The sequence below is a fragment of the Grus americana genome, chromosome 9, assembly GCF_028858705.1.
Source record: "Grus americana isolate bGruAme1 chromosome 9, bGruAme1.mat, whole genome shotgun sequence".
Taxonomy (NCBI): Eukaryota; Metazoa; Chordata; class Aves; order Gruiformes; family Gruidae; genus Grus; species Grus americana.
In genome coordinates this window covers 11,876,261-11,895,527 of record NC_072860.1, presented here as the reverse complement: position 1 = coordinate 11,895,527, position 19,267 = coordinate 11,876,261, and the positions used below count along the sequence as shown (strand labels likewise).

The following is a 19,267-nucleotide window of genomic DNA, read 5'->3' as shown; positions in this document are numbered from 1 at the left end:
TTTGAACCAGAAAACTCCTAATGAATTTATTTTCAAAAAAAACTGAAGATGTCTTATGTAACAAGGTTGTTTCATTCAAAACTCATAGCTGCTGCTAGGAATGAAAAGGTAATACATGTGATATAAATGGAAAAACGTCTAGTAAGGATTAACTTGTATTTGATAGGTTGCATTTTTAATTATACTGTTTCCAGGGTCTTGTTTTGGCATGCTTTTAGCTTATTTTAAAAGTACTTGACGTACATGACTTGCAAGTAAGGGATATTCCCAAAAGTAAATCAGATCAATTAAATACACAGAGAAGTCACCTGGAGCACAAGCTTAATTTTCAATAGGTAATGACCTGAAAATTAAAAGAACTTGAAATTTCTAAGTGCTTGTAGAAAAAAAAAAAAAGTTACTGAAACTGTATTTTGTTATCTTTCATGGGGAGTACCCATGCATGTAAAAAATGGGTTTCTCTCACAGGTTACCGTTTTGTTTGCCTCCTGAACAAATCTATTGGCTGCCCCAGTATATCTGTGTCCAGTGAAGACACTGGGTACTGATGCACTTTTGTCTGTGAACAGTAAGTTGACAGTTATTAGTTAATAGAGTGTGGAAGAAAAAAGCAACAGTTTTCAACTGGTTGACTGTGAGTGACATATTTGATTCTCGTCTTAAAATGTATAATGTAGATCATACTGTCCTTAGTTAATACTTTTTTGTTATTATATTCTATGACTTTACATGGTGTTCTCTGTTTATTGCTGTGGAGGGAAAAGATTCCAGCTCTAGACTGCCAGTCTTGCAACAGGCACCATGAGGGAGGATCCCTTAATCGGATCAAATTGCAATCCACATTTCTTTGGGTGGGAATCACAACCTTTAATACAACTTCACAATGAACTTACTTTCAATATGTCATTTTTTATGCAGTACCTAATTTTTACTAAATTGTGATAGGGCTGGCATTTTAGAAACTTCTCAATGCACAGGACTGCCATATGCCTGTGCTACTGTAATGGAAGCAGTAAGGCAGGTGTCTTTTTTTTAATTAACATATGTACAATTTTCTGCCTTTCCTTGTGATGTAATATTTTGCTTGCTTTGATAGACATCTTCTCTGGTGACAGTGCCGGTTAAGTTGGCTCTGGTGACCTCACAGCTGCTTTTAAACATTTGCTTAGCGCCAGCATAGCTGTGTAGGTGGCTGAGCCATTTGCTGGACCTGGGAACAGATTCAGCCAAAAAATACCCGTTGTTCCCCTTGCCAAAGGAAAAGAAGGCAAGTTCACTGCACAGCCATAGCCACGGCTGTGCTGACTTGCAGGCAGGAACAAACATTGGTGATGAGGTCTGCATAAACGAATTTTAGTGGCAGTGTGCTGAATATCTGGCCAAGGCCTTAGGGGGTTCCAGGTCAAGGCCTGAAGAGCACTGGGAGTTCATTGTGTGCTTGAAGAGATCTGCTAAAATGACCAAGACAATAGAATCGGTTATCAATAGACCTACACTTGGTACTTTGAGATTCATGGAACTGTTAACTCCTATAAATTTGTCTCAAATTGAACAGTAAAAAACTGAATACTGGTCAGTGTAAGCCTGAAGTACACTGAAATATCATCTGCCCCATTTTGTTTTTTCTTTTCTACAGATCTCTGATTTCATATATTTCTAGATATGGATGTGCTTCTACAAACTATGGAATTTTTAAAATTAGGTTTATAGCCTAGTAAGTTTGTGCAGTAAACAAATGAAGAAATGTACCAAGAAAATACATGCATACTAATAGCATGTTAATAATTTGGGGTTTATATATGCTTTTATAATACTGTATCCTGATCTTGGAGACCAGTTTATGTTTTAGTGTAATAGAGGAGCCTGAGGACACATCACGTATGTTATTCCAAAATATCCTAATGGACTTATTTCACAACTTTGAACTGGTTTTTTTGCCACTACCATCAAGCCATAGGCTGTATTATTTAAAATGGCTGTTCACTGATACGCTTTAAAAATGTGGACGTTTGTTTCGGAGCTCTGAATATGAAATCCAAATTACCAATACTTCCCCAGTGTTTTCTCTAAAAATTGAAAGACTATTTTGTTGACGTACACGTTGTGTGTGACTCCAGCTGGTTGGTGTGTGCTTCCCATCGGCTATGGTTTCCTTCAAACTGCCTGTGACAGATTCTATAGACTTTCTGATTGACATTGTTTCTGATTATCTTTGCAACTAAGCTGCAGATCTAACAGATTTAGTTATACAGGAAAAAAATCACTAAAACCTCTATAGCTTCATATTTGTATAGGAGTCCATGTTGTTTGTGTGACGTTAAGCTGTTTAGGACTCCACATAATGATTTAAAGTTAGTCTTGTGGGATGGTTAGTTAGTGTGTGCATGTGAGCGTACATGTACATAGAATTGGATAACTTTGTTCTGTGACTGCTTGAAGCTAAAGATCATTTAAATTGAATTTGTCTTTGTGCATGCAAGCACAAATATTTTGCAAATGCCGGGAAGAATAATAGTTATGTAGTGATCGTGTTTTTTCAAATATGAAAGAACAGCAGCTCTAGTTTTTCTCCATGAGAAACAACAGTAGTGGTGACTGAGAGTTGGAAAGATAATTTATGTAGAAGCAAAGTGCTTTTGTTCTAAGAGAAACGTACATATCTCCACTGACAGATTTTTATTTCGAATTTGCATCAGTGACAAGCATGCTCAGTTTGTGGTGGTTTTATATAGAGAGTAGTTAAAGCCTCTCTATGAGAGTTTTAAGTGGGTTTCTTTCCCATGTGCTCGGTTTTCCATAGGTAAAATGGGAATAATGACACTGACCTCCTTTGTGCTTCAAAAGTACTGCTGAGAAACATTATATAAGAATTGACTATTATTATACAAATCATTCTAGTTTGATCCATCTCTGCTGACCTTTTTCATCCACGCAGTAAGATTACCGTGACTAGGAGGCTGATGGGTCTCATTGTGTTCAGCTTACCACTGTACGCACTGCTGTTTTTCAGTGGAACATAAATCAGTGTAATCTCTTTTTGTCCCCAAATGATGGGTGTAGTTAAGACTTGGCATTTATTTGGAATTCAGTCATATTTAAAGTCTTTACAATTGCTATGTGATAAAGTATATATAATTAGTTTGGTGATGGTTCTGCTTTAAGCTGAATACAGAAATCAGTTGAATATTTTTTAGAAGTCCGTTGAATATTTTTAGATGATCTACATCTACTTCCTCTTTCTACTTTTTCTATGCTGTTTTATTTATAAAACTTGAAGAGATTGTTCCTGTTGATGCTTGCTGTTTCATGATACTATCTTGCCTTCAGAACTTTAGAAATTACCAGCAAACAGAGGTGCACTAACCTCGAAAATTTGGTGTAAAATACAGCTAGTCATCTTAGCAAGCATGTGCCTGCTCTCGGAGCTGGTTGTACTTCTGTTGGCAGTTTCCAGTTTGTGGTGATGGTTTTATTGTGGTGGGCCCCATCCTGGCCAGCTCCAGGTCTTTCAGTGGCAGCTGTGCCCCAGGGACTTGGGCTGCTGCTGCACGAGGGCTGCAGGCAGGGCAGGATGCTCTTGGAAGCTGGATTTCTCTTTGTTTAGAGAAGAGTAGTGACACTGGTGATACTGACTGTAACTCTACCCAAAAAGACTTCTAAATCTATGTTGTATGTAAGCAACTGTCTTTTTAAAGTCAAGACTAAGTAATTTGAACAACCCTTGTATTTACTAAAGTTGCCCTAATGGTGACCGTATACATCTAGGTAGCCTTGTAAATGAAGGCACTGTGCAGCAGTAGCTCTGAATTAGTGTTTTTTCCAGGGCTGCTACAGTAAATCTGGTGGTTATGTGTGGCTTTAGCTGTGGGTATTGTATTTTTAAGCTAGTTTTCAGAGAGTCTGCATGTGTGTGCAAGGGGAGGTACATATGTGTGTGTCTGTGTATACACATGCATATGTATGTTAAAAAGTATTGCTAGTGGAAAAAGATTACAATCTATGTGCCACATGTTGAGAAAGAAACAAACTGTGCACAGCAGTTGATGTGGAACTGTACTGCTGTACACCAGCAGTGCCAATTGTATGGTACAGTAAGGCTGACACGTCTCAATCTTATATTGTGAAATGTGACATTACAGTGCCTCTTGCAGGCCAGGAAGTGTCACTGGAGACAACTCTGATGTAGCCCTGTGGTAAGAGAGCTGTAAGCCAAATGCTGACTTTTCAGAATTTTACTGCATTTTGCCATGTGACCTTATGTTGTCGGCACCAAAGAAAGTAATTTATTTCTTTTGCCTGGTAAGAAAAGGAAAAGGAGAGATAGTATGAGAGCTGATCTTGGAGAAAAGGGTCAAAAGTTTCAACTGCAGCAGCAAAGAGGAAAATTTCTATAGCAGTACTGGGAAGTGACAGACGTGTCACTGATGGCAACAGCCTGCAATGAGTGGGGAGACCAGGTTTTGATGAGAATATGCTAGCACAGCTTAGCAAATCCTGTAGCAAAAGTAAAATTGACAAGTAACTTGGCTGGTTTAGACAACTATTTTGAGCTCAAAATGTGAACACAATGTATATAAATCATGAATTACTGTTGTCTTGTGCACTCTGGCACTATGTCACAAAAGGGGTTTCATAACAGAGCAAGGATTTACTGTGGAGGTGGGTTTGCGAGTGTGTGGGGTTTGTAAGGTTTTTTCATAGGTGAGTTAGGTGACTGAATAAATTATTGAATAATAATCTAAATTATTATTTAATTATTGAATAATAATTGAAATTATTGAATAAGGAAACAGCATGCTTCTTCTGAAGATGTTCTCAGATACAAATCTGCCTTTTGGAAAATTAGTATCAGGTAATAGTGTTACTCCAGATGCCAAAGAAATTTACACAGAACATTAGAACATCCTTGTCTCAAATTGTAAATATTTCTCATGTCTCTGTTCACTTTTTATAAAGGTGAGACTTTGTGTATGTCTGCGTCTTTTCTACTTCTGTGCTGTGGCTACAGAAGATCCTTTTTTAAGTATTCTTTTTCTCTCAGTTGTGTTGCTTCTGCTTCATATTACAGAGAGGTTACACTGTTGAATTTATGATTTTACAGTTACCTTGTGACAAAACATAGGTGTACTAAATAAAAAAATATTAAAAGACCATGGTTCAGGACGAAGTGAGAAAAGTGGGCAGTGGAGGAGAACAGGTTATATAGGAAAAGACCAGGGAACAGAGATGTCAAACACCACTGAGTCAGCTTGGGACCATCTGGGCTGAGCTGAATGTTGGCCAGCTCCTGTGGAAGGAGGGCACGGCAGGGATGTGGTGAGGACTGGTGTTTGCGCTGCTCCGAAGGAACCTGTCACCTCAGATGTCTTCAGTGTCTGTCTGCTAGTGCCACAGCGCCTAAGTAGCTCTTCAGGAGCCAATCCTTGTCCTTGCGGCTCATGACCCCAGCTGACTCTGGATTACAAGGCTGTTGCAGCGCTTCCTTGTCTTTGATTCTGCCTCCAGGCCCACCACTGTCATTCCCCATTTTGAATAAGGCTGTGCATAAGAATGGGGCGAGGTATTTCATTGATCAGTTCCCAGCTCTCGTGATTTCACACTGTCATAGAGACAGAAGCTGCTGCTGCCATGATGTCCATAGATAAATAAGTGTGTTCACCACTTTGAGTGGCTTGTGTAGAGCAGTTTGAACACTCACGGGCTAGTGGTAGTGCTGTGTGACAGTTTTGATTAAGACATTCAGTCTGAACAATCAAGATTACAAGATACGATTTGGAACAGAGGAGGAGCAGCAGCATTTGTGAGGCTCTCAGCATAGAGCTGTGCTTCTCTTTGTGAAGGCAGGATGAGTTAGATCCATAAGCAGTCCGGGATCACAAAGATGATAAATGTCTTGGGATGAGAACACGCTGGGTTAGAGGTGGCATGGTTGGCTTTATCTTGATGTCCAGCTGCCTGCTCTGTTACTTTAGGTAAGTTGTAAAGGCGTCATTTACTCCACCTGTACAGTGATAGGCGGTGACAGGCATAGTTCACTGATCTTTATTGAATACTTTACTATAGTGAGATGAGGAATGGTTAAGGCTGTGAAGATCTATGGATACATATTTTGTATGCATGCTTATGATTACAAATAAGATTTGCATCCTGACTTCTTTCTAGAAATATACTCATTAATTTTAACTTCTAAGCCGAGGTATGGCAGGCTGTGTGCTCTTTGTCCTAGGTGAGAAGAAATTGTTTCTGGAAATAAAATGCTAACATCTAATTTCAAAGGTATAACAGTGAAAAGTGTAGTTTTGTGAGGTGTCCTTGCGACATCTGCTAAAAGGTCGTGGAGGCTGTTACATGAGGGTGTGTTTGCAGTGTATGGGACAGAAAAGCTAACCTGGTTCCAAAACGTTAAAATGATGTGAGAATTTGCCAAAGTGTTATTCATAGATTACTAAGCATGTAATTTAAAACTCTCTTTTCATTGCTCTTTTCAGGTAATATTTCAGTAATCACATTACCAGTTTCTAGCACCAACTCCCCAACTAAGATTTTGCCAAAAACCTTAGGACCAATCAATGTGAATGTTGGACCCCAAATGGTAAGTTTTGCAACTCCGATAATGCTAACTTGTGTAACTAGATGTGTGACTTCCTGTTGACATAATGTGGAAATGTGAAAAACAAAGATGTGAACAGTGCTAGGAACTCGACGCTTCCTGCCTGAGCTGCAAAGGCTGCTGAAGGGCCCCACCTGGATGGACAGGGGACAGCGTGTGGGTACAGCAAGCTTGGCATGCCAGAATTGCCACTCCCAACAATGCTCTTGTACGTGAGCTTACGGGACACCTGTCTTCCTGGCTTTGCAGGGAAATTGAAACAACTCTGCCAGTTGGCATTCTAACTATTACTCAAAACTGTATTAAAAAAAAAATCTCATTAAGAATGTTATTGACACTCTTTGAATATTTTGAGTTAGAATCTCAGCATTTCAAAGACTGGATGTCTTGGATGTGTCACTAGAGATTTAACTTGTTGAAACTACTTTTCTTAAAACTGTCTTTTGCTGTCAATGGTAACTGTATATGAGTGTGTATTGCTGTTTCAGGGAGTTTGGATCTAGTTTTGAGAACATTTTTTTGTTTTTCTGGTGGCCAAAGAACTAAACAGGCGGTACAGTGAACTGTTTCTTATAACCTGATGCCTACTTGCTGAGCACTTAGCCTGAGTACAAGAACCATTTAATGTGTTTTATAAATAATTGTGGTGGGTCTTTTTCCCATCAGAAGTTACTACTGTTCTACGATGACTTTTATCCCAGCTGGACAGATGGGCACAAACTTTACAGCCAGCCCTGAGCTGCATCTCCATCTGAAGTGCTCGCCACAGGCTGTGTACTAGAGAATGGTGTTCCTCAGTGCATCGGTACTGCTGCAAGTCTTGCTAGAACATGTGCCCTGTAGCATTTCACTGGAATAGTTCTACGACAAAAGATGAGTTTTCCAAGTGCAATAAATAATAGCCAAGAACAGAGCAGAGCAGTCAGTTAATGCAGTGCCCACTCTTATGAGGAACTTCTTAAGGACCTGCTTTTGGTTTAATTGAACCCTAGTTACACTTTACGTTCTATAGTGGGTAGAGGTTGCAAAAGCAAGAAGTTGCATGGTGCGAGACATGCATTTTATTTATTTTTAATTTTTATTCTTGGTTTTAATTTTTCTAAAATTATTTTATTCTACTGCTTTGCAAAGATAGAGCTATATTCAGAAAACATTTTCTTAGTAAATAGGAGGCCTGTGTTAATGACTAAAATACCCAGTCGATGGCTGTGTTGTGTTCCAGACCATTTAAAAGAGAATGTTCACAAGTTGTTAATAGTGGGAATGTTAGCACTCACTCTTCTGGCATCTAACCGGTGTTCACAACATCCTATTTAACCACTGTAGGTTACAGCCTTTGCAAACCAGCACACAGCCCCAGGGTCAGCAGAGTGGGCCATGGGCTGAACAGTCACCGTTGGTCTGAATCCCTTGGGGTACAGCCCTGCAAACTGAAATCATCACAGTTTGCAGGCTGGATTCTTGTGTAGGGGTATTTCTTACAGTTTCTTTAGATTCAGCCTGTAGGTGTAAATTTAACAGCATAAGTATTGCTGATAAACTGTTAGTGCTTGATTACAGGAATTTAACACATCCTACAGATGCTCTATTTGCTAAATTACAGTAAGGTTTTCTGTTTTATGTGATGCAGTGAATTTATGTGATTACTTGAGGCACACTTGAAAAAGATTTGCTGTTAAGATAGAATTAGTCCTCTGAAAATACAGTGTAGTGTTTCTTGTGAAAGCAAGCATTCAACAGTAAATTTAAAAGGGACACTGACATAACACTGATTTGTGTACCCGTGACATCTGTGTCCCTGTGTCCAAGAACTTGCAGCTTTAAGAATAAGCTGTGGACAGGCAGATTTTTATGCTTGTGCAGCCGTGGCCTGTAAGTGCCCATCCACCAGGCGCTACCCGAGTGGCCGTGGGCAGGAAGGGGCTCCCGGAGCACGTGCTGCCGGTGCCTGTCTCCACTAGATGGCACCAAGGGATGAAAAGATGCGGGACAGGTCGGTCTGGGGAATACCTCAGTTTATTATAGTGGTTGTCACAATAAAATGACGAGATTAGACATAAAATACTCTTTTATGACACGTTTGGTCTGTAATTTACAAGACACGTGAAGAGCAATGTGAAACCTCGGAGAGGGTGGAATGTGGTGAAAAGCATTTCAGTATGCAAAGTATTTGAAATCTTTTCCCCCTGACATGTGTCTGCCATATGCTGGCAGAACCATATGCTTACTGCAAATAAACGTTATTTATAGCGTTGCAAGAAATTGATATAAGAAGTCACTGGATTGGATTGATGTTGAATTGAAATATTGCATTAGCGATTCTCACATTCATACTGGAGTTACACCAGTGCTGAACTTAAGCAAGCTTTTAAAAATTAGTCATTCTGTCATAAAATGTTTCTGACTTTAAGCCAATGTAGCAGTAAGTTGATAGAAGTTGATACCTTTCCTGTGCCTGCATGCAGTCTGTAAAGCAGCCAGACTGGGATCTTCTGTTTTCCAATATCGGCCAGTAAATGCCTAACTTGTACCTGTGCTTTGGTTTTCCTAAATTTCTGGTTTCACTTGTTTCTGTCAAGCTATCCACTTGCAAAAGTAAATAAGATAAATGTGTGTCTTTAAGATAAAAAATACATGCATGTAATCACAGTATGGTGTCAGGAGGGATGTGAAGTAATGCTCAGTGAGCTAAGGAAATAGAAAAATGGTATCTGAAGCATTTCCCACTTGTTTAAACAATATTTGATGGATACCAAACCAAGTATCTGCCATGTTCTTACATGGGTGTTGGTAAGTTAAGTAGTAAAGGAAACTACAAAGTTTAATACGGTAGGTACTCAAAATGTTACTAACAAAAGGAGTAAAGTAAAATAAAGTTTAAACAGGCAAAATAAGGTATATGAGTAAAAAGCATTGTCCAAGAAGCTTTGGTATGAATCTTAATGTACTGGAATCAAAATAATTTAGCATGTTTTATTTTAAAGATTAACTAATTAATACTGGTTCATTTTTAATTATTATCTAAATTCTTCTGGTGACCTACTTTAAAGAATGAACTTAGATATGATTTAAAAGTTGAGACCAAATGTCTTAGTGTTAACAACCATTGTACATACAATGTCACCAGGTTTCAGTAAATGTAAATCCTATCTATACTGTACAGCCTTTACATTTAATTCCATGGGTACAATGTTGTATTATTAGCTTGCTGGAATGCCTTGAGATCCTGCGAATGCTAGAAACTGCAGGGAATACTTCACCTGCAGCTCAGATTGTCTTTGGTATCAAAGACACACGCTTGCAAGAGACAAATCCTTGGGAAAGGAGGCTTTATTGATTAATGATCAAGAAATGGCCTAGACGTACTCTTGAAGAAAAAAATAGATTTATGTAGGTACAGATCCTATGTGCCATATCTAGTAATTATTTCTATTTGTCTACATCTTACCCATATGAATAATACAGTAATACGATACAATTAGTAGAAAACAGCATTGTGATTACTTTCATGTATGAAGTTCTGATGACATCTCTTCTGTATATTTTGACTGCAGCTTGCATCTGGTACAGAATTACTATTTTTTTCTTAGTACCGTGTTTAGTACGAATTTTGCGCTGTGGTAATCCCTGTTTTCTTAAGAGAGCTGTGTTTTTTATTTCTAAATTTCATAGATCATAAGCACATCACAAAGACTGACCAATTCAGGGAGTGTTCTGATTGGGAGTCCATATAACCCAGCTCCAGCAATGGTCACACAGACACACATAACGGAAGCTTCTAGCTGGGGCCCAGGGTAAGATTTTTGTTTTATTTAAAGGTGTTTGAGGATCTTTTCTGATTTTTTTTCCTCTATTTATAGTGTTATATGTTCACTTATGGCTTCCAGTTCTTACACAACTAAACAGAGTTTGCTCTTCAGCCTATTATGCATTTTTGATGTCTGGAGTGTGTGAACACAGAAGTACAAGCACCAGCCACTTTCTGTTTTAATTTTGGTTTATGGCAGTGTCTGTTTCTCTGTGAAAATGTAGAGTCACAAATTCATGAGTCCTGTTAAGCCTTTATTTTTTTCAGAAGTTCATGGTACATCCAAGTAGCTTTACTGTTGAGTGTATCAGTGGGGAGAGACTGTCAAAAACACTTCAAGAGGCATTTAAGAATGAAGCTCTAATGGAAAATTTTGAATGTAATCAATGGTGTATTCTTACTACTATTTTACAGTAGCAGCAAGTTTTCATGGGGTTCTGAGGTACTCTAGAGTAACATGACTGTATGTCTTCTAAGGAAATCTGGTCTTTACAGTATTTCATGATTATTATTTTTTTAATACTAGTACTGCTGAGCTTATCTGTCTCGAGAGATGTAGTGCTTTGCCTCTGAAAATTAAAAAGTAATTTATTTATGTATCCGGGTTAATTTTTCTAAACAGGTGATGAATGTCAGTAGTATCTTTCCAGATTTAGAGGTGGGAAAATGAAGCATCTAGAACATGGCAGAAATGAGAGTATAACGTTTGTACCTTGAGTTTCTTCTTTCTGTGCTGTCAGCAAGGACTGTCATAGGCTCGTACTTCCCAGTCACTATATTTCCACCAGAGAGTCACTAAACTGCATGCCCAGCTGAGCAGTTTTTAAGCTTGATTTTTTTGCTGAGTATGTGTTTCTCTCCTCAAATACCTTTTGAATCCACTTAGTTGTGATTTTATTTGAAAAAGAAATTGTCAAAGATTACTTTGTTTCTGCAAATTTTGTGAAATGTGGAGGCCAGGCAGAAGTTCTTTCAGTACCCAGAGGAGGGCAAAGCTGTAGTATCTGTTCACAGCTCGCTAAACTAGGGAATCAATGCCTGTTAGCTTTCTTAAGCTTCATCGAAGCCCCAGTGATGGAGATGCCAATAGAGAAGCCTAGTTGTGGTGCATCCACCACCAAGGAGAAGCACCAGCCTTCTGTTTGTATGCTGTCAAAATCTAGACACAGTATTTCCAATGAGCCTAACTGTTGTTTTGCCCATAAAAGGCAGCGAGATGTTCTCCAGAGTGGCTGTCTAGTATTGATCCATGCAGAACTTCATACAATAGGTCATATTTTCATCTGAAGAACAGAGGTGAGGAAGGATCTCTGGTATTGCCGAACGTAAGCGGTGAGCCCTTGCCGAAGATGGTTCCAGAAGATTACGAGTCCAGACTCCTTGCTTTACCCATTGTTCACTCCTCTTCACAGATTCCAGATTGTTTCCACCATCAAAAGATGGAAGAGTATAGTCATTCTCAGGGCTCCATACAACCTCTGCCAGCCTGGTGTACAGGCCAGGGGACTGCTCTCCGTTCTCTGCCGTTCTGCCACCAGTTGGGCAGGGTGAGCGGTTAAGCACCATGGACAGGGGTTGCCAAAGACAGAAACCCTGCTGTTGGTGCTGGATCGCACAACCAAGTACAGGCAGGCTTCCATGGCACAGGTCTTCCAATCCATTATTTTTGTTCAACTCCCTTCATAACACTGTCAGGTTTTTACCTGCGTAAGTATCTACTGTGAACCCTGGTTTTGAAACTGCAGGGTAGCAACATGAAGTAATTTACTGATAGTTGTCAAGCAGTGGGCATTGTATCAGCTGCAAGAATAAAAGACTAGTTTGGAATACCACTTCTGACATCGGCTTGCTGTAGCTAATTGAATGATAAGGAAACCAGCAATGATTGGTGACTGCTACTCCTATGCAAAAATTCATGTCAACTATTTCTTCAGAGTATCAGCTCTGTATGCATCAGCTCCAATATGAATGTGTTTAGTGTTTTACCTTGTTTTTGTTTAAAGATACCAAAACATTCAAAGTCCTGAAAATACAGGATATATCTTCTGCACTGTTTAAAGGCATTTTTCTTCCACATGGAGGAATTTTAAATAGGAATTTTCAAAGGAGCCCAGCTTCTCCTTTTTGATGGGATTTGGTTATTAGCACTTCCTACAGTTCAAGATGGAGTGAGGTCCCTAAAATCATACAGGCAAAGCATGGTAAAATTGGGAATAGAACGTGTCAGGCAGTGAGCTCAGCCTCCAAAGTCCTAACCACCTTCTCTCAAATTTTGTCAAGCTCTGTGTGTGCTATTTTCTCCTTTCAGTAAACATGTAACAGTAAACATTAGTACCCACCTAAGCCCCAAATACATCGATTTCGTTGGTCTAAATATATAATACTAATTTCATCTAAGTTTGAATTGTCTTTTCTTAGGGACAGAAAGCGGACTCGAGAATTTATAGAATCAGATTTTTCAGAAAGGTGAGCATGATTGAACATACATATTTTATGTATATGGTTATACCTGGTTTACTTCTTCAGATCTGCCCTTCAGGGAGATGGGTGCCCAGTTCCCACTTTCAGCAGTTTTTACTCCTCCACATAAAAGCTATGTTGTATGTTATTCCTTGTAGTTATAATTCATTACTCTTTGCTTTATGGCTTCCTGATAAATACATTTGCTGCTACAGATGATACTGGGAATTGTGAAAAAGAAACACATCTTCAGCAACAGGATTGTTCTAGTTTTCAGTGTGACAAATACTTGTAAACAGATGATGTTTTCCTTTGCATCAAAAATGTATTTGAATGCAATTCAAGGGGGTTTTATTTGTTCACCTGTCCCAGGTTACTCAAATTGAATAACTGCATAGGGATTAGGAGTGCTGGGGTTTTAAATCTTCTGGTGTTCATTTCCACTCTTCCTTTTCCTCTGTCCTTTTTTCCAGTGTTCTGTTTTCTTAAATACATGCAAAATTTTGAAAAACGTTCTTGTATTTTAATGTTTTCCTTAGCTTGACAGAACTAGGCCTTTTTCTGTAAAATAACAGATCTCCCTGAAACATATTACCAAACCACCTTGTAAAACTGTAATTTAAGAAAAAAAAAACACACAACACAGCTGAACTTTGTAAAGGCTTCTGTTGAAATATGCATCCAAATCTAGCTTGTGTGATAAAACCAATCGCTCCTATTTTTTCCCTTACCATTATGTAAGCTCTTGCTTTTCTAGAGGAAGAAAGTGAATGGAAAATAACTCCCGACAGTTGCCAGTTATTAATTTGGCACCATAAAACCAATGAATACGTACTTACAAGAATCTTTTTTTGTGAAGAGTATCTCAGTCTTACCTATGAGGACACAGATACTAAACTTGGTCGTTACAAGAATTAAGGTATCTTCTGCTGCATTATAAATAGGGTTTTTGGCTGCTCTTCTGTGAAACTACCTGGAGATGAATTACAAAGCCAGTTTTTTTAAGCCTCTCCCCAGTGCTGTGTTCAAATATTATCAATGTAGAAATCACTGAGAAAGGGGAAGGGGCTCCAGTGTACTTTTTTGCCAACTTGTAAGAAACAGGAAACGGATTCAAAAAAGCAGAACAGTTTTATTTTTCATTTAGGTAGTACATGTTATGAGTCCTGATTCATGTTGCAAAACATAGACCTTTTGCTGTGTAACAAAGTAACTTATTAACATTCAATGTATTAAAATAATTACTTTTCTTCTTCCAGTAAGAGAAGCAAAAAAGGAGATAAAAATGGGAAGGGTCTGAGGCATTTTTCAATGAAAGTCTGTGAAAAAGTTCAACGTAAAGGAACAACATCATACAATGAAGTTGCTGATGAGCTGGTATCAGAATTCACAAATTCTAACAACCAGCTAGCTACAGACTCAGTAAGTAAATATGAGTTGAAATCTGTTACATCGTTACAAAATTGTCTGGTTTATCATGGAATTCTGTTCCTTCTGTTTCTTCACTGTTCTGCCCACGCTCCATACTTTCCTTCACATAACTACTTTCCAAATACAAAGACTTACCCTCTGAAATTTAAAAATACAGAATTAAAGTGAAGAATTGAACTTCCTCTAAACTATAAACACAATGAAGTCTGCCAAAAAGAATTACCTTTAAAAAAAGACTGCTCTGGTCTTGTCAGGCTTTTGAGTTGTGACAGACTTGCCATGGTGGGAATTTGCTGTACAGAGGAAGGTTCCGTTTGCCACTAAACACGCTCACGTGGTATCCAGGTAGTAGCACAGATAAAGGCATTGTGTTTTAATACCGCTCTGACTTGAACTGCCGCTTTGGCCTTTTGCCTTCTACATCTCTATCAAGGATGTGTTCAATCTTTTTCTTCTTTTCTTTTTGCGTTCTTTTGTTGTAATGAATGCTGCATTGTTTTCTTAGCAGGCTTATGATCAGAAAAATATTAGACGGAGAGTTTACGATGCCCTTAATGTCCTGATGGCAATGAACATAATTTCAAAGGAGAAGAAGGAAATCAGATGGATCGGCCTTCCTACCAACTCAGCTCAGGAATGTCAGAATCTAGAGGTAAGGTGAGCTAGATGGGTAATTCTATACAGTTCACAGGTTGTGCTAATGGAGCTGCTCTTCTTTAGAAGAGGGGTTTTTTCCCGCAATTTGAACCTGATTGGTTTTGATTCTTGCACACTATGAAAATACACTTTTGATATTTGAATGAACTGAAATGATATGGTTTTGTATGATTATTCAGGGGCTTTTAGTATGCATTACGTGAAGTTTAAAAAAACCAAACATGTTTACCTTATAAAAATGGACATTGTTTAAGTCAGGGATTACTTTTAAGATTAAAGAAGTCTGTAGTAGCCTGAATTAATCAGAAGAAAGTCAAAAGAATTTATGGTGCAGTTATGCTTACAAAATGGTATAAATCTGAAAGGAGACCAATTTTCTATTAACGTTTGTATGTGGAAATGCCATTGAAAGGAAATTAAATTGAAAAATAATTCCTGCTAGGATATCAAATAGTAGTTATGAACTGGCAGGGGAAAAAAATGGAGTTTTACTTGTTGGCTATTTCCGTTATTTTTTCTTACTGTTTATTTCCATTATTTTTCCAGCAGGCTAAGAGTTACCGTGTTTTTGCAGGGATGCCAAAATTTATATGCACAAATGCTGCTTGTCCTTCAGGCCAAATGCTCTATAAATAAAAAGCACAAGTGACTGTATTTACTGCAGAGTGCTGTAATGACTGTCTGTACGTACATCTTAAGATGTATTATATTTGTGATACTTGTGACATGAAATATCTTAAAAGGTGGCTGGGGTGCTTCTCCAGTACAGAACAATTTTTTTTTTTTGTACGGGTTCATTTACATCAATTGTCTTTCTAGATGTGGTAAGAAAAAAAACTTTTACTATTCTTGTCCATTACAGCAACTTGGAAAAGACATCCACCCAAGGAGTGTGCATATGCTCAGTCATTATACTCCAGGATATTTTTTTTTTTTAAATATGGATAAATCTATGTTTTACATGCCTTCATGTGAATGCATTATCTTCAAGCATAGGCTATTGTTACAAATATGGAACTTGAATTTCATGGTGTCATCTACAATGATCATATGCTATTCACTGTTTCAGGCTCTAATTACATATGTGCAAAATGGAAGCCACGCATATTTTCTTAAAATGTTGCTTCCTATGACATGATAGAAAAGAATAGAAAATAAAGCTGCATTTTCATGGTGTGAAAATCAGAATTAATTTTGCTTTTAAAGCTGTATAAAGTGCCAACTCTTCTTACAGTGTAATTCCAATAATAAGATTACCAGTACGAAAATGAGAAATCAGTACAAAAAAGGTTGTTACATAGAAACCATATCTAAATTAGATCCATACCGTTTATTTGGTTTAAGAGTTATATATTTGTCCCAGTAAAGAAAGTCTCTGTGCTCTGAAGGAAGCATTTTAAACATTAGAGTGTGTGAGGGGGAACTACCCCAAAGCAACATTGTAAATAAAATTGGGGGTGGTGGTTAGGCCAGCTAAGCTTCCAAAGAGTGCATCATTTAGTTTCAGTGGTTGAATGAAAAGATAATTTAAGAGTGTAATGTCTTTGGGAGTAGTAATACAGTCCTGGCACCAACAGGATGATGAGGAAAAATACCTTTTAGTCGTGACGGCTACTGTCCAGTTCTTCAGTGTTGCCCCAGAACACTGTTTAAAATACTCTTGGTTGTATCTGCAGCGTCAGTAGGCATCCAGTACTACTGCTGTCCCAAACACTGCATGCTTTGGTTGAAGATAGCTTTGCCCTGTAAACTGGCATTTGCAGGAAATGGATTCTGTGTTCATGTAGAAAATGTTACCTGTACCTCCTTTTTGTTGCTGAAATCTTGTTAGTTTAATAAGTCTCAAATGAGTAGTCCAAGCAAAAAGTGGAGGTCACTGAAAGATGCAGGTGTGATCCTGAGCCCAGTCTCCACCCATTTATGTCTAGTGGCTCACAGCTGGGAGAACAGTGGAAGGGCTGTGCATGATTCCCAGAGTGGAGGGCAGGTGCGGGGGGGGGGGGGCAGAGAAACCCAACCAACCCAAAGCACCCTTTCAAGTGAGTGTTTAATTTGGTGCTAATTGGCACTGAGTGCACAATATAAAAGAGGAGGCATGGCTGGGGAAATAATACAGTCAGTCTTTTGTAATAATTGATTCTTTACTGAAGTTAAAATTGTTTACAAAGAAAGAAATTACAGTTTGTCACACCTGTTTTATGGAGAAACTCATGTGACTATGCAATTAGTCTGTTTGAATTCGGGCAAATGGGCCAAAAAGGCTTGTGACATTTATTTGCCATGCCATGGAATTCACAACCATTTATAAAGAGTGTATGGATTTTTGTAGTGGTGCTAACACACTGATGTAGCTCTAAAGCCTGTTCAGTTGGCACAATGGAACCCACAAGGCACCTAAGTAATTATCTCGATGCATTTACATTTATATTTTAAGATAGAAAAACAGAAGCGGATTGAAAGGATAAAACAGAAGCGAGCCCAACTTCAAGAACTGCTGCTGCAGGTATATTGAATTTATTTCAATTTTTTTTCTATAAATGAAATTATCAAGTGCAAACCTGACATATTAGAACTTCTGAAGTTCTTTCTAGATTTATTTAGCAGCTATGATATACCAGGGAGAAAGGTTTCACACTTGTGACCTTTCTGGATTCTAGTGGGGGACCTCTTACCCTCACTTCCTGGTTCATTTTTACCTATTGTGAAACAGCATGCTGCATCTGCCTGCCCCAAGCTCTTCTAAGTGTTCAGGTGAGGCTTTGTCAGCATTAGTGGGAACAGGAACAACTCACACATCCCCTTTGTTGACTCCAAGTCCCCCCAGAGTTACCTTCTCGGAGTAGTTCTTACTGGAAAATTTCTCTTTGATTCTAAACTATGAAATTTACAACTGGACTTGTGTAAATACGTACAGAATTGCTTTGGGGGAGCTAGACACAGCAGGCAAATCCAGCTCTTTCACATTCTGACATGCACCTGTGAGATGACCTGAGTTTTGGTTTTGATTGCAGAAATCTATTTCAAATGCATCTATGCTTATAAAGTAATATTTTATAAATATAGTTATGAAGATTCTTAAGTGTTTTAGTCTGTGCAGACTTCCAGTAATTTTAAGTGCAATCAAACTATTTTATGAGGTTACAGGCAATAAGGCTATATTTCTTCCCTGGTATAATTATATCGATATAATTTCATGTAATTAGATATGCATTGAAACATTTAAATATCTAATGCTTCTCCTTTTTTCATCACCAAATACTGTTTCTCTGCTTTGGGCACAATTCTGACTGCTTGTCTGACCTAATAAATTAGCAGCTTCTCTAAGAGTAACATGAAATTATCCTAGTGAAAATAAGGCAACTCAGGCCCTCTTAACTATTAGTCTGAAAATGACAGAGTTGCACTCCTTTACTATCTACAATGGTCATTATTTCCTTAATTATGTTCATTGTCAAATGGTTTACCAGTCCTTCGGGATTCTGTCTGCCCATCTTCCCCTTAAGTGGAAGAAGTAGTGTCTCAGAGTGGGTAAGTACACGGACTTCAACTCCCTCAAACAGCATTTCCTAAAAACAAATTTTCATACATATGCAGTCAGATATAAGAATTCAGTAGAGAGTGCATGGTGTCACAAATGACACCTGTTTAAAAATTCAGAGGAGAATTTCAAAACTAGCTGTTTTGAGAGAGAAAAGAGGGAGATAGATGAGAAGAGCACATAGATCACGGGAAGTGGGGAATGCTATAATTTCTGTGAACTTTTTTTCAGTGTAACTAGCTCCTAGTCTGAGGTAGTTATGCATATAAAATAACAGAGGACACCTCTGACTCCAATGCCTTTTCAGAAGGAGCAGAGAACCATTCTCCACCAAGCTTTATGGTTCCTTTCTTGTTTCTTGTCCAGGGATTGTGAGGGGGGCATAGCCATTAGGGTATGTGTGAAAAATTCGTGTTCCTGGTGAGCCTCAATAGTGCAAAGAGGAAGTCAGGCCACAACTTATTTTTTGACAGAAAATTACTGGAAGTATTGAGAGTTGGTAGATAAGAGCTATGACGTTCCACTCCCTGGAAATACTGATGTCTTTTATTGTCAGTGATCATTTTTCTTTCTTTCTACAGCAAATAGCATTCAAAAACTTGGTCCAAAGAAATCAGCAAAACGAACAACAAAATCAAGGCCCTCCAGCTTTGAACTCAACCATACAGCTGCCTTTCTTAATAGTCAACACGAGCAAAAGAACAGTTATAGACTGCAGCATATCAAGTGATAAGTGAGTGGTTATGGAATCAATTTTTTGAAT

The 19,267-nt window shown here is 38.3% G+C and overlaps 1 protein-coding gene across 9 annotated transcripts in view; it reads left to right on the top strand.

The window, feature by feature from the left end:
- Nucleotides 1-19,267, top strand: part of TFDP2 (transcription factor Dp-2) — a 53,946-nt gene that overhangs the window by 22,482 nt on the left and 12,197 nt on the right. For 5 of the 9 annotated variants that reach the window (XM_054834675.1, XM_054834682.1, XM_054834684.1 and 2 more), the window contains 7 exons: nt 6,489-6,592; nt 10,283-10,404; nt 12,837-12,884; nt 14,138-14,300; nt 14,815-14,961; nt 17,401-17,469; nt 19,086-19,237. In XM_054834675.1, the coding sequence (XP_054690650.1) occupies nt 6,489-6,592; nt 10,283-10,404; nt 12,837-12,884; nt 14,138-14,300; nt 14,815-14,961; nt 17,401-17,469; nt 19,086-19,237 (805 nt within the window). Of the gene's footprint in view, nt 1-10; nt 109-4,802; nt 4,853-5,892; nt 5,973-6,488; nt 6,593-10,282; nt 10,405-12,836; nt 12,885-14,137; nt 14,301-14,814; nt 14,962-17,400; nt 17,470-19,085; nt 19,238-19,267 lie in introns of those variants that run through there. The other 4 variants (XM_054834681.1, XM_054834677.1, XM_054834683.1 and 1 more) reach the window with 4 other exon arrangements.